At 35.0% G+C, this 16437-nt stretch overlaps 1 protein-coding gene across 1 annotated transcript in view; it reads right to left on the bottom strand.

The window, feature by feature from the left end:
* LARS2 (leucyl-tRNA synthetase 2, mitochondrial) overlaps positions 1-16437 on the bottom strand; it is an 81922-nt gene that overhangs the window by 46608 nt on the left and 18877 nt on the right. The window contains exons 6-7 of the mRNA XM_079302569.1: positions 11586-11675; positions 7389-7532 (exon numbers count right to left, since the gene is read on the bottom strand). Coding sequence (XP_079158695.1) covers positions 7389-7532; positions 11586-11675 — 234 coding nt within the window. The remainder of the gene's footprint in view (positions 1-7388; positions 7533-11585; positions 11676-16437) is intronic.

Here is a 16437-nt window from a genome sequence, read left to right as displayed (position 1 = left end):
AAGCCTGAAACTAGAAGTAACACATTGTATTGTGAAAAACTGGTCTCATATTTCTAGCTGTTTAGTCTGCTGAGGTTTATGACAAAAACAGAACTTCAGTTAAGCAATTTTCATGCAAAAAAGACTCAGAAAATCCAAGAACGTGCTTTACAATTTCCTCAGAGCATCTCAACCCCAAAAGTCCCACTGCTTATACCTCAAAGAAGGATTCTGCTGAACCCCTAAAAATTCAGTCCCTGATTTCATGAACTAAAATTTTTACTAGATCAATACCTGCTACTAATTTCATACTTAGTGACAGTAGTTTAACTTCTCTATGATAGTAAATGAAATAAAGTGAAAAATCTAAATATAAGCTATATAGTCAAATGTATACTTTTTTTAAATGAAGACACTTCAATGAAGTTTGACAGATCTGCAAGGTAACAATGAGATCAGAATAAAAAAAAACAGCAAAAGGCTGCATTTCATAAGAATTCAATTAATTAGGAAAATAAATTTGCATTCTACTAAATTACATTAAAATCTAAAAGCTTTGCTTCTGAGGAAGAGCCAAGGTCTGTTTGTATTAAAATTAAAATCTTCACTTGATTTGATCAAACTCCCAAACCGCAACCAAACATAAACTAAGAATTACATTATATAATTTAATAGAACTTAATATATTAACATACATTAAAGTACAAGAAATTAAATCTAGGCTGCCCACTGTTTTATTTTGCACTCTATTGCACTGTTCCAACTGTGATTATATGGTACAGCTTCTGCTGGCATTTAATATCTTCTTGTTTTACTATTTCTTTTTCTCCTTCAGTAGTTTCTGTCTGTACCATTGTAGGTCACTCTTAACTTTTATTTCCCATGTGTGAAGAATACTGAAAACATACATTAAAGAGGAGCAATAATACAGATACCATGTATACTTAAAATTCTTTCTCATAAACGTCTGAACTTTCAGCAGTTTTCAATTCCTTACCCACAATGTATGGTCAACAAACACCTCTGGTGTGATTACACAGAACTGAGGCAAATAAATGATTCCTTAAAAGCAAAACGTAAATCCAGAATTATTCTCCAGATCTGCTCTTCAGAGCTGCTCCTTGCTTAAATTTCCAATGAGAAGATACTCCCTTTCTGAAAGAATGAAGTATATCTTTGTGATGAACAACTGATTCCATAAATACAAAAGCTTTTCAAAACATCTGTTATAATTTTTAATAGCATTGAGTATTCACTGTTTGGATTAACCTTATACTAAAAGGAATTTAAATTTACATTACTGTAACATCAAATGAGATGCTGTGTTTAAACTCAGGTGAAAAGATCAGTCTGGTCTGGATATCCACAAACAATTTTCTGTTTTGCCAAACAGACAAAACAGGCGCCATTTCTTATTAATGAAGTGCTAAGCTGGGGAAGCTCTGCTCTTGGTCCCTGTCCAGGAGACAGCCTTCAGCTTGGCTCAAGAGGAAGAGTTTCAAAGGGAGGTTTATCAGGAGATAAACCTGATCTGTTAGGAGAAGACAACTATAAACTAGACTCCAAGTGTGGGAGTCAAAAAAACAATCACACATGAAGAATAAAAAAGAGCCAGCATTTCAGTTTTCCTCGGTGATGAGGCATTACCTCCTGCTATGAAATACAAAGTGCTGCCAAGACTCTTAACGTCCTGAAATAAAGTACTTCAGTTTCATTATGTTTCATTACCACTGGGCTTATGATCTCTGAAATAAAATACAAAATAAAAAAATCAAGCAAAACACAATTACATGAAATAATTCCAAATCTATTCAGATGAGACAAAAGAGCTGTCAGATGCAGTGAAAAGCCAGAGAAAAGATGTATGAAAATGAACTGTAGTTCATTTACTGTTTTCCTTCCACACAGTCAGCACCATGCTTAACATCTGTGTTCCTGCAACCCACAGAAAATGAGTAGGGTTTATCTCTAAATGTCTTTACAAAATAACTAAGAAAGGGTGCTACTTATCTGTTTGGCAACTGCAAACCACAACAGTAGAATTTTGTTGGTTTTCTTCCCCAGTATTTGAATTAAACTGACTGCTCTATTGCTGTGCAAAAAAGGGAGATGATTTAAGGCAAAACTTAAAGTTTTAAAGTTGTTTCTATTTTATTTTATTCAAGAAAAGATTATTTTCCAGCTATTTCAATGATTTCTTTTGTACAGTAAAATATGAAAAAGAATTGTATAAAATTAATTTAGGAAGAACAGGATCTATAAAAAGACTAACCTTGCCAATTCTGTTTTGAGGACTCAGCTGACCATGCATAAAAACCTCCATAAAAGCAATTTACAGGTACACAGATAAAATACTAACATTTACAGAAGATTTCTCCAATGAATCTGCCTACCAATTCAGCAGGGTAACCATAGCAACTAAATGTTTTAGCTTAAACATCTTAAATGCACAGACAACAATTTGAATAATAACGCCATCAGTTAGGGCATTATACTTTTATCAAAGAAATGCGTCAAAAGAAAAATGACAATTAAAATGTTCTCTACAAATCTGCAGAAGCTGCTAGACCATTTCACATGTACTTCACAATTTAAAAAATGGGTCACGATTGCTTCACTACTTTACATAAGCAAAATGCTTTCTTCTAAGCATTAAAAGCACGGTCAATATTTTTGCCCTTTGAACAAAACTCATTACCAATAGTAAATTGCCAGTGGGCCAACATTGCTTTGTTTGCAATTTTTATTGCAAAAAAGGAACATGAGCTGGTGCAGTAACAACAAAAAAATCAAAGCAAATCCACAGATGATTCCTCTGGACATAACAGAAATCTGAAAAACAGTGTGTGTAGGAATGAAACACTGACTCCTGTAACACCCAGCTTCACAGACCACTACTAATCATGTAACACCTGGCTGCTATCTGACCAGTAATGGAGGCACTGCAGATAAAGTGATTACTCATCTTCAGTGCCATACATTACTCTGGTTTTTATTTTCATTAAGGTTGTGAGATACAAGGGAAAACATAAAATGATAAATGGGCAAAAGAGAGGAGCGCAGATGACTAGAATAGATCATCAGTATACACTATAAATAGGCTGAAAAGTTACAACAAAATAATTTATGGATGCTACAAGTAGAAAATAGGTTGTATCCATATATACTGAGCCATTATTGCTAGCTGGTACTTTGCATGAAGAACTAAGGGACAGAAAATTAATTAAATGTATTGTAATGGAACTTCTTCTATGAAACAAGGTTACAGAAAGACTTATATTTTGCTTTATCCACATAGGAGTGGAGCGAGTTAACAGAAATAAAGCTTTTTTTTTTTCCAAATAGTTTCTCAGGTATAACTTCGGGGAAGGAAAAGGAAACAGATTTGCAAAGTTCCATTTTTCAGAAAAAGGGCAAGGAAGGTGGTACTTCTGACATTTGATCTTGAATTTCTCTAAACTTTTCAGAAGAAATATTAGTCACCATTGAAGGCACGAGAAAAAGGTGACCAGAATCAAATGGCTTTCCCCATGATACACCAAAACCAAAGGCCTCACTGTACAAAGATGTGTGAGACACTCATAGAATTCTAACCCTCAGTTAGAAAGTAGCCAAAGTCAGAAAAAATACAAGTCTTCCTGAAAAGAGGCAAGGATTAAGTTACTCTCAGATAGTCTATTAGTGCCTTCCAATTTTTTAATTTCAAAATAAGGAGTGGAGCTTCAGTGGATAGCACTAGTCATACAGCTCACTGAAAGTCTGACACACTTAGCTCACTACCTTTTACCAAATCTAGGAAAAACATCTCGCACAAGGAAGGATTAAATCTGCTCTGTGTCTATGAACTTGTCCAGACTGAGGAGATAAAGAGCCATGTATGCTCTGATACAAATTCTGGCGGTACAGCTCAAAGACCTAAATGCTGCTCTATAGTGACAGAAAGCACAGATCTTCAGTCCCAATGATTTTGACCATGCTACATCTGACACTATCTTGTCTTAACCTTCTGGACACATTTTAAAAAAACAGAACTGGACAGAAAATGTTCAACAGGCAATTGACTCAGAAATGGGGAATAAAGGACTCAGGACCAGACAAGATCTGAAAGGGCAAGTTTCTATTTCTGTTAGTGTTTAATGCAAAACAAGATGACCATGGATTTGAAATCCTCAGGCCCATGACAGACTTCTAATTCCACTCAGATTTCCCTTTTACAGGAGTCTGGCATACAAATTATCAAACAACTGACAAAAAAGGGAAATGAACTAATTTATCATTAGAGGTACAAATATCTGAAGTCTCTCAACTGGAAAGAATTTCAGGAAAACAAAGCTGTACTGGTAGTGGTTCTGCTCCATTATGTAAGTCAGGAAAATCTCTTTATGGAAATAAGTGTGTTCAAAATCAGAAGAAATTAAATAATCCCTCCTGCTGAAGTGAAGGTACCATCAAAACCAATGTTATCATCCTGAAATCGTATTAGCAATTAAAGATCTTTAGCTTCTTAAAGAGATGTCTTTATCCTCCAACCCTATTAGGACTAGCTCCATGAAATCTGGACCCTCCACTCCAAGAGAAAAGGCTCTGTAAATGATAAAAGTAAATGAAGGTCTCCCTCTCAATAAATGAGTTCCCTCTGGAGCCCATTCTCCTGGCAAAAGCTTTTGAAAAGAGGTGGGGAAGAAAATTTGAGGAACAGGCTAGGAAGAATGATTGCTGCAACCAGGGTGTTTAACAATACAGGACAATATGGATTCAGAAGAACTGTAAACAGCCTGAATCCAAAGAAAAAGGGGACAAAAGAAACAGACTTAGGAGGAAGGATTCACAGCTCTTGTCACTTCTGGAGAAGTACTGGCATGACTACCATAAGGAATGAAGAAATGTGTGCAAAGATGTTTTGAGGATAATTAGTGAAATTATTCAGAAAGAGAAGCCAAAGTTGTGGCATTTCAAATCTGTAATTTGGCTCCTGTCAAAACGCTAATATGAAGCTTCCTTATTATGTCAGTGTGTGCACAGAGTTTCTAAGAGACTGAAATACTTGGCCACTACTAGCCCAGATCCAGTCTCCCTTTAATGGTCTGTCTTCAACTGAGGCTTGCAGTCCATGGGCCATTCAGAGTTGTATGGTCAAAACAGACTTCTTCAGAAAGTAAACCACAACATGCTACGTTATCTAGTCTCTTGCAACTTGAAAGAAAAAAAAATACCAAAAAAAAGGGACTTTGTCTTAATCTTTCAAGCATGAAATCCACCTACTATCAGATATTAGATTTCACAGAGCAGAGCCTGTAATCTGCCATTCTTATTTCAAGGTTTGGGGGGAGGATGGGGGATCATTTCCCCCCCTCTAGAACCAAATGTTTAAAAGCCTTGCCAAAAGAAGCAGAGTGAGACTGTTCAAAAAGAACCACAGCAACAAAAATAGGAGTGAGTGGAAGGTGAGTAAAAAGGAAAATCCAAACCACCTGCTGATTCTTGGTAGCATCTGTCACTGTACAAGAAGTGGGAGAACATGAAGGTAATGCTTGCCAAAGCACTTGAGCTGGAAGCAGTATGGCATCATTCATCAATCTGGTTGTATCAAGTAGCACAGAGCCTACAGAATATCAATCACAAACAGAACAAAATTTTGGGAAACCTTCACAGAAATCTGTAGAGTACTCAACTGCCCTTCACAGCAATCCTTTGAGGTTTTGTAGGAGTTGACACAAGTGTTATTCTTTCCAAAATGAAAAGCAGAAGCAGCTCTTAATCATGTCACTAAGATGGTCAAGAACAAAAGGTCACTTGCACATTTGCCCTTCATGTAGGTAGAGAATATGGCAGTGTCCTGAGGTGACATCATTGTGGGGAAGACGAGGGGGTGTTGTGGAGGCAAAAGTGCCTTCTTATCATAAGATAAGCCTGCTTACTGGGGAATGGCATGATGGAGACATGATCTGCCCAAGAGATTGTGCTTTTCCTCTAACAGCATTTCTCAGTTAAGAGACTAAATACAAAAGAGAAATCCATCCTAGTGGAGGGAGAATAATGAACAATAAGTAATAATTCCATAGACCACCAAGGGTGTTTTCAAGGTTACTGAAAGGCTCCTCAGTCATGTCTTTTGGTCTCAATGAGTAAAAATTTATGGCTGATTCACCCTGGGATATAAGTAATTGGGTACCAGTATGGATACAGAGCAGAAATACCAACCATCGCTTCCTACAACCTGTATAGAGACCGTGGACAAAAGACATGTGAATAAAGACAGAAACTCTAATGGAGCTTCAGCCTCAAACTGAGGGAAACAGAGTTGGGGCAGACTCTAAAAAATCACGAAGGTCATAATGAAATCTGGTGACAAAGGAACTGGGAAAAAAAAAGCTCAGAACATTGTGTCTTGTGGTGGTGCAGACACATTCCATTTTTCCTTCAGCTACTGCAAACATTCCTCCCTTACTGCCAGAACAGACAGCACAATCCAAAAACTTGTATCTCAAGGACCTCTCTGTGTATGAAGAATCAAAGCATCAGGCAGAATATCTAAAGCTTTTCTCTTTGTTATGAATAGACCTAGAGAGAGACACAGACTTCTCCCTGGATGATAGTGGAAATCATGGGAAACCTTGGGAAAAGGATCAAAGATGAATTTTAATATTTTCCTGGGAGTAACTTTCTCAATCTGTACTTGAAGTCTCAATACACAGAACACCCAGAGGGAATAAAAACCTCACCTAAATGCAACAGGAAACTGATACTTTCATCTCAGAGAGCATAAAGCCAAAACTTATGTTCTGAATTCCTAAGTGTGGAAGATACTTCCCAGCTCGATCAAAACTGGAGCTTATAAGAAAAAAGGATGTTTAAATAATTTGAAAACATTTTTAAATAACAGATAATCAAACAGAGTAGAGTATGAAGTGAAGTAGAAGGTTCAGATGGATCTTAAACAAAAAACAGCTAAATGTAAAGAACTATGGTGCAGACACAGATGGAACTGAATGATAGGTGACAATGTACTCCATTGCTTATAAAATGTCCATAAATCCAATAGGTTGATTTGGCAAACAAGTTTTGCACAGCTCTACACTCAAAATATGCAGAAAAGCACTTGATGGTGAATACAGGATGCTAATGTGCAAATGCAGAATTCATTCATTCACCTCTAATTTATGCCTTATGATTTCTTCAAAACTTAATCCCACACCAGTTATCTACAATTCTTAAAGAGGTGAAAAGAAGGACTTCAGGGGCAATAATTGTAATATACACACATATGCAGGGATAGATCACACATATTATTATGCAATTATATATTATTCAAACATTATCTATAAAGGACCACATTCATGTAATATTTCCAGACAAAATGTCTCCCCTTTGAAGTGCTACCATAATTTCCATAAACTGTATTCTCATACCTTTGCATAAGCAGTTGTCTTGATAAACCACTGTTTGAGGTATTTCTGCTCCACTTTTGCTCCTGAACGCCATGAGCAACCATTGTCATCCACCTGTTCATTAGCTAGAACAGTTTGATCCACTGGATCCCAGTTAACCAAGGCCTAAAAAAAAGTTGCAGGAAGAAAAAATACTTTCAGCAGCAAGTTAAAAAATACAGTTTTACTCTACAGATGCAAATGAATTATCCAGAAGTATACCTTGAAAGTTAACCTGAGTTTTCCATATATTTAAAACATCCGTTTGATTCAACAACATCAACTCAGCTAGAAAAGTTTTGAACATTCATCTTCCCAGAACTTAAAAGACCCAAAAATGCAGTTGGCAAGGTTTGTCTAGACTGATCATGCTAGCAGGATAGGCTGACACTTGACTGCTTGGCTGTAATATATAAGTAAGTGCTCCAATTGACTATACTGCAAACAGCATGGTCTGATGCTTAGAAGTTCTTCATTACTAATCTAAAAGCGTTGAGTCAGACTGAGGGTGATGAGTAAACAAGAATGTCCAACTCAAAAGGACAAAATCACAAAGAAATATTACAATGGTCAACTATATTTTAAGTGAAAGTGTTGGTATTATCTGTATGTAACTAACTCCTGTCAACTACTTGAATTACTTTTGGAATCCTCTTTCCTTATCAATACAAATGCATTAAGTGAAAATCTGTAAATGAAACACATGTTGGTGTTCAACTCCACAAACATTGTATTTTGAGCTTTTAAGTTAACTGAAATACCAGACATAACATACTGGGAAAGGAGCGAAAGTCAAACTCACCCTCCCACAGTGCTGAACAATTTAACTGGTCACTTATCAAAAAAGATCTAAGATCACAAAAGAATCTCATCCAAAAGTAGCATTAAATTCTATACATTGACTTAAAAAAATGAACAGAAAGAAAAAAAAATATTCAAGGCAATAATCTATTATATTGAATGTTATTTAGTATTTAAGCTAAATCAGTCTGACTGAAAAACAGTAGCTGCAGTTCCATAAAGATTTAATTCATTAAACATTTAAGAAAATATTTCAAATTACTTTTAGGGTATGCGGAGGACTTGAATCTCAATAAAAAATTAGTAACTGCACTTATATTGTACTTTATATCTTATCTATCATTGATCATCTTCACACCAGTTTCCAAACAGCTAATATTGTTTCCTTTTAAATATACTACATATTCTTACAAATAGTAAATAACACAACCACTTTACAAATCTTATAAGGCAGAGAGGTAGAAGAAAGATGCAGGGATCCTCTTGCTTAGAAATACTGCTCACACTGTGTGAGCACAAAGTCTGACTACACTGATTTATAAAATATTTATTACCATTAATGAAAGTTATTAAATGATAAATTGAAACTTGCCCAATAAAGCTTCTGTGAATTCAGACTTGAATTTTTTTCCTATCTTTTATCTGTTACCAACCAATAATACCACACCAGATTTTACAAAAGGCTTATGAAAATTTATTGGGAAATTAAAAGAAATCAATATGTTCAACTATTAAAAATCTATTTTCCAGAATTTCAGAAAATACAGCTTCTTCAGTAATAACATCATTACTGAATGTGGCTCTAAAGTAATGATCTTTTAATTTAGAAAGTTCTGAAAAAACTCCACACAAAGTTAAAGTTACACCTAAAGAGAGATAAATCAGACAATATTGAAAAGTAATAAAATGCCAGTTGCATAAAGAGGTCTTAGCATAAGTTTGTTTTAAACTGTCTGTGACTCGAAGTTGAGAAAAAATACCATTTCTATTTTGATGGTATTTAAAATTTATGGTGAAAATTTTTAGAAGGTAACTGAAATTATTACATAATTATTTAGCATAACAAATCTACTTGTTACAACTCATGAGGCTATATCTAAACAAACCCTTCACAACATAAAGCAAACGTGCATTTAAGAAATCATTAACTGAAAAGTCTTGTCTCTGAATTTTTAAAGTTACATTCCTTCCATCTCACACAGACTTTTGACAAATATCTAGAACCTGGCTAATAAATGAAATCTTTAGTTCCTGCTTGTAACTTACAAAGACAACTTCTTGACAATGACAGCCTCTGAAACTATGACCCCAGGAAGCTGCTAAAAGTCATCTAAAGAAAGCTCAGTGCAGGAGTGTTCAAAGCACACCAATTATCTCGCTCTCCTCACTACACCAATTTAGACCATATGCTTTTAAAACAGGATTCATCTTGTCTAACTTCAGGTCTCTGAAGTGTAAGTATCTATCTCCAGGCTTGCTGTCTCTGGGTCTACTATGCATTACAGGTATCTAATCAAAGCAGCAGAGTCAGGGCAGGTATTAACTTCAGTGAGACACTACATCTGGCCAGGTCAATAACCTCTACAGTATATTGACTAGATGAGTACTGCAGGAAAAAGGGAGGATTTTGTTACAATGAATAAAGTGCCTCTATGGATGCTGCAGCACTCAGACATTGTTAATCCTCCATAATTGCAACTCCTGGACATACTGAGGCTGTGTCTCCCTGCCAGGGAAATTTCTGATCAGACAAGCACACTCCTGGAACACAGCATTAAATAGGCTAACACTCTACTTGCCTTAATCTTATTGTCACAGTCAGGCTATGAATTACCTCTCCTACCCAAAATGAAACTAATACAGGAGACTTCAAGCTGTGTTTAATACATATTGCAGATCCACTGAAAACATGAGACAAATATATGGTTTAAGTATATATGATTGTTCAGAAAGGCCCAGGGTTATGGGTTCTCTCTGCCATCTGTTTCCTGCCAAAAAGCAACTGGTTCATATCCACCAGAGATTACAACCCCTACAGGTTGACAGATGCTGATTTAAGTCCTCAAACTGATCCTTGACTTGAAAGCAGATGGAAGTTGGAAGTAGATTCAATCACTGGTATCCAAACTCCTCCAGGATTCCACAGTACTTGGAGTCTGAATGCAAAATTTATTTTGTATATCATCCCTTCTTCGAATGAAGCAGAAAACTTGTACTTTTCAGATTCACCTGGGTTCATTTGTCATACAAACAAATTTACAGATAAAAATAGATTTGTTATAACAAGGCTAGAGGATGATATTTTTTTTTTTTTATTACACTGAAAAAGTAATTATTGAAAAAAAAAACACCAAACAACTGAAATCTCAATCTAGCTAGTATATATCAAACATTGAGGGGTTTTGCTGGTTGTCATTTAAGATCTCTGAATGTAAATGCAAATAGGAGAAATAGCTCAGTAACACCCTACCATCCTAAATGCCACCTTTCACCATCAATCTCTTTTTCCAGATTCAGAGAATAATTGGAGTATGTTCTTAATTATATCCTATGGGGTTTCCTGGTTTCTACAGAATACAAATGAAGTATCAAAGCATAATTAACAAATTTTAGTTTCCATTTTAAGTTAGAAATATTTGCTAAATTGCTGCTTTGTTAAAGTGCAGCTGTTCAGGTATTTTGGAACTGCGTTGCCTTGGCTATACAGAGAGCTTGCTCAACTGCTTATTCAACATCTTTGTTTCATCTTATGTTTAAGAAATAACTGAAAGCTTCACTTTTCAAATAGCCAGATACATGCTATTTAAAAAACAATTTCTTAATGTAGTGGTAACTGATGAACAGCTGTGATAATCTTCTGAAACCTAATACTTCTTTCATATTTTGAAGATCACAAGTAGAGTCCAGGAAAAGGATGATTATGCACCTAAGCTCCAATTATCCTATCCAAACACATAAATTCTGAGACAGTATTACAGTAAAGTTATACAGGTAAATAATCTCACTGTTGAAGAGCCTTCAAATGACCACCATGTCATATATTTCTAAGAGGGACAATAAAATCTAGAAAATTCAATATTAAAGCCAGGAAATAAAAAACTAAAAGCTATATTCTGATACTGCACTTCAATGCAAATCTCTGACAATAAAAACTTTTGACTTGACTTGCTACAATGGCCATTCATGTTAGTTAGTTAGGTACAAACTGTTACATAGAAAATTCTGTTATATACAGAATTAATTGTTTTAGAGTGATTTAAAATTAACAGAGCACGATCACTTTATGACTGTGAATGGACAATCCAGAAATGTGCCACTGACAGGAGTGATCTAAATTAGTGTAGCAGCAAAATATTGAAGATCAAGGTTTGTACCTACCTCTTTTTGATACACTATCCCAGCTTCAAAAAGCTTAAGAAAGAGATATTGTGTCCATTTGTAGTACTCTGGTAAGCAAGTGGTTACCTCCTGCAGAAAAGAAATAAAATAAAAATTTCATAAACTATTCTTAGTATTTTCCTACACTGTTTTAATTTAAACAATTAAACCAGGAGTGTATAATATATTCCACAAACATTTATGCATGTATTCATGTATAATGCTTACAATGAGTGATATTCACCTGTACACAAAACCAGAGAACATGTGCTTTGTGTGGGTCTAATGCAGAGAGAAAAGTTTCCCTGTTAACATGGGATATAAAACTCTGTAAAAGAAAAGCTGATAGATGTAAGAACAGAAGATGAATTGATCACAGCTGCAATGAAACGGCAAAACTAGAAAAATAAAATTAAGACTTCTCTCTAAGAACCCTCTTAGCCAGGCTGCCTTTTCCTCTGTTGCTCAGCAATGAGAAGCAGGAGCAGAGGCTGTCTAAGCTCAGAGGCAGCAGGGAACTGGCTAATGTGAAGCAGGCAGAGTGAGGAGGTTACAGCTGAAACTGTGGGTGCAGGAGAGCAAAAGAACAGTGCTGAGGAACCCAGGCTGCTGGCAGACAGACCATGCAGGGCAGACAGGATGGAATACAAGGTAAGAGCTGAACTTCAGTATGAAAGACTTGGGAAGGAGATCTCACATTCGAAGGCCAAATAAGCTACTGTTCCAAAAGTCAAGGGAGATCAAATTAGGAGGATGCTCTAGGTTAATGTACAGAAAAAATGAGATATAAAAGTCACAAATGAGGAGGAAGGAAATAAAGACAGATAAAAATAAAAGACAACATAAGAAGGAAGAATGGGAGTTAAGACATCAGCAAGCAACAATACAATGGATAGCTCATTTAAAACTTGAAAACATTTGCTATGTTTTTAGTGAGCTCTGATAATTAAAAAACAAAGTGCTTACCAACTGCTTATGAAGCTCCATATTTTAAATGGCTGTTCTTAAAAAAACCCGACTTAAAATAAGCATCCTAATATACAATGACAACTATCAGAATTCATCATTACAGACTCCCTGCTTTCTCAACACATATACAGGCTTCACAAGTGCAGTGGAAACCCACATACCGGCTTGAAGTGGAAGATGGCTTCTACACTAAATTTCAAATTAATAAAAACATTTCTTGATTTTAAAGTTACTGATAAAAAGTAAACCACTGATAAAATTTATTCCATTTGGAGTAGTGATCAAGCATCAGGAATAGTCCAAATGTGAAATGTCTTCCACGTGGGCTTTCCCATCATCCTAGCTTCCCACTACACACAACTCCTGCCGTATCATCTGCTACTCAAATAACATCTGAAATGCTCTAGCAGAAAAATGTTATTCTTTTTCTACAACCTTTTATTCTAGTTGTTTAGAACTTTATATTCTGGTGCTGAAACATTACTTTTAACAATTAATATGACCTTTGAATAAATGTGCCTCAAAAGTATGTATAAGAGGCTTTCAAGATCAAAAAGAGACATTTAATGGCAAGTTTTCAGCTCAGCATGTGAAGACCTAGTAATGAAAAACAGTTGCTTGATTAAAACCCTTTACTCTGCACTGAAAAAAATCTGATAAAAAAACCTGATTTCCATCTCTGCAACTAAGCACATTTAAGAGTTCCCCCCCTGCTTTTTCACACAGTGAAAACAGTTTTCGTGCCAGTGTGATGCCAGTACAGGAAACAGTTTCATCACTGGAGTATCAGACACACAAAAGAAGAGACTCAATTGCTTTCAGTACAATATAAGATTATGTGAGCAATAGGCAAGTAGATAGGACAACAAAAGTGAGCTGTCAAATAAAAATAGAATAGTGAATGAAGATTTGTCCTTTTGACCCTGAAGGGCAGATATGTATCAACTGAAACAAAAGGATTATATTTCCCAATCTAAGCAAGCACGTTACAAGCCATGCAAGCTCAAACTACAAGATACAAGCTAACTCCTGGGAATAGAATCCCATGTATATGTTCTCTCACAAGGAGTAAATAGACATTTCTTAGAAAGAAATGCAGCAGACTGCATCACACAAAAAAACAAAAAAAAAAACCAAACAAACAACAAAAAAAAATCTGCTGTGTGGTCACTGAGATGCAAAAAGATCACTCAAGCTCAGAATTTAACTTTATAACCATGAAGGTTTGGAGTAACATTTCAAGTTAATGAAGAAAGAAAAATTGCATCACTACCAACTGAAATGAGCTCCTGAAGACAAGCCAGCAAACTCTTGCCAATCTTGAAATGTGATTTGGTGGGTTTTTTCCCCTACCATTTAACACAGTAAGATTTACTTTTATAAATAATTTTCTGTGTATTCCAGTTACTGACCTTGATTAAATGAATGATGTCTGGTAAAAAGTTTCCATTAGGCTGCCAGCACGCTTAAATTAAAGAGAATGTTAACTTCTCTATTTTTACTCTATAAGCAAGACAAAGATCCGCAGAACATTAACAGAACTATCTTAACTCAGAAATACACAAAAGAGTTTACAATAGGGTTAAAAAATAGCATGCTGGAGCTGCTATAGCCTGCCACAAACTGTACATTTCTGCTTCTCATTTGCAATCTGAGCGCTGGTGTAACAGCACACACATAGAACCCCATATCATAAAACCGTACAGTGAATATATATAACAGCATATTACCATATTTTTCACAAAAATAAAATACCTACAAAAATTGAACTCTTCTAAAAATACGTAAGATGCTGCTCAGCTGTCCACTGCATGCGCTCTTCAGTGCTCTGTGACAGATTTAGTGATCACCCATCACCTCAGTATTTCAAAAGGTAATATGAATTGGGAGGGAAAGCATCTCCCTCTTCCCCCCATCCATTTGGCTTTTTACTTTTGTCAGCTTTAAACAGATACTCTCACTAAAATGTATCTTTGCCATTGGTGACTGTTCCTTATTCCCACAGGAATGACACTCATTCATTAAAAGAATTCATTACAACAATTAGCATAAATCACCTATAAAAGTGGCTTGCTTTTAAAAGAGCAGATACTGGCAAGGCATAGGAAAGACATCTATCCTTATCAAAAACTACCTTGTTTAATCCATTTATTGCAGCACAATAATTTGTTCCTAACAAATACCATACCAGAGGGGTTTCTTACTTGTTTATTTTTGCAAATAAATTGTCAGTTACAGATTAAATGGTGGTATTACAATCTGGATTTGATATCACTGCAATTTGGGAATACATGGATCCATGCAAAGGTCAAAAACCCATTCACTATTATAAAATCTAATCTAAAGAGTCCCTTTCAGCTACCAAAAATAAGAGTAACCAATAGTAAAGAATCCTGCACTAAAAAAACACAAAAAGCAACAACTCAATCTGGGTGTTTAATAAAAGAAAAACTTTTAAATGCCTTGTTTTAAAATTCATTATTTGTCCTAAATCTGCTCCTTTTTGACAATTTTCTATTATGACCTTATTACTTGTTTTAGCTTGTATTTTAAAGAAGTTTACAACTCCAAGCTACTTTCAAGCTATTTTTTAAAAATGAAAGTAATATTTATAGCCTGCATGAAAAGATATTTTTTTTTTAAGATCCACCAGGCTTTATGAATAACATATAACTAGGCTGGAGATAAGTAATTTCCTAGTTTACTAATAATAAATTTATTTTAGCACAGTCTTATGCTAAGAAGACAGGCATGTTTCACCTCTTTAAAGGGGGATAAGAAGAAAAAGTCTGGATGGATTTTTTTCAAAATCTATTTGGGAAGATAAAACAGTCTTTAATCAATTACCTGCCTATTTTGGTTTTCAAGAGCATGCACCACCTCATCTAGAAGTATAATTATATTATTTTCAGAGGTTTAGAGCTATACCAACCTACATTTCTAAATTAATTTTAATATTTGTATTTTAAAGGCTCTTAGTTTTATGCTTTATTAGCTATGAATAGAAATGTCATACAGTGCCTACATTTTGGAGCATGAATATATTTTCTGAAAAAAAAAAGTACCCTTTTTAAAAAAAAAAATTAATTATAATAGGGTCACTGATTATCAATGGCACAGGGATAAGAAAAAAAATCTCATAGGCAATAATCTATCTACTGTTGGTTTTATGCATGCTTAGGCAGCAAATGCAAATGATAACTTCAAAACTAAATAGAAAATTATCTGCACAAAGAAAATCAAGCAAAGATCTAATTTTTTTTTTAATGTACAGAGCAGGCAGGGAACATTAGTCTCATGCAAAAAAAAAAGCCACTTGGAAGGCAGAAATTGAAATTACTAAAAAGCCTTCCCAGAATGAGCTACTTTCTAGGAGGAAGTTATAGATTGATAATAACAGTGGTGAACTGATGGTTTCCTGGGAACACACACTTGGTCTGATGACACTACTAAATAAAATAAAGGAAAAATGCTATATGCTCTTCATCTTCTGTTGCTGATGATATGAATCATTGAAAATTATATTGCCTAATTCCCCTGAAAATCATGTTTCAAAGAAGTGACAGGTAGTTTGCTACTGTCAGGGGTGGTCTTTTTGAAAAATCTGATCATCAGGAAAGCTCAGATTATAGTTATCTTAAAACCAAAACATAATGTAGGGGATTTTAAAATTTTCCATGTATTTCTAATGTCTCTTAGAGACATTTTTTTCCATGCTCAAACATCAGCTTTTCAACCTTCAATCTGAGAAACATAAATGTTCAGAATAGAAATGTTCTCTTATTTATTGATTTTTTAAATAAATCTCTCCCCAAAATCAGACCATTTTCAAAGTGATTTACAAATATAATACTTTTAACTTGAGGGACTTAAAATACCTCCA

Source organism: Erithacus rubecula, assembly GCF_903797595.1.
Source record: "Erithacus rubecula genome assembly, chromosome: 3".
Taxonomy (NCBI): domain Eukaryota; kingdom Metazoa; phylum Chordata; class Aves; order Passeriformes; family Muscicapidae; genus Erithacus; species Erithacus rubecula.
This window is presented reverse-complemented; position numbering and strand designations above follow the sequence as displayed.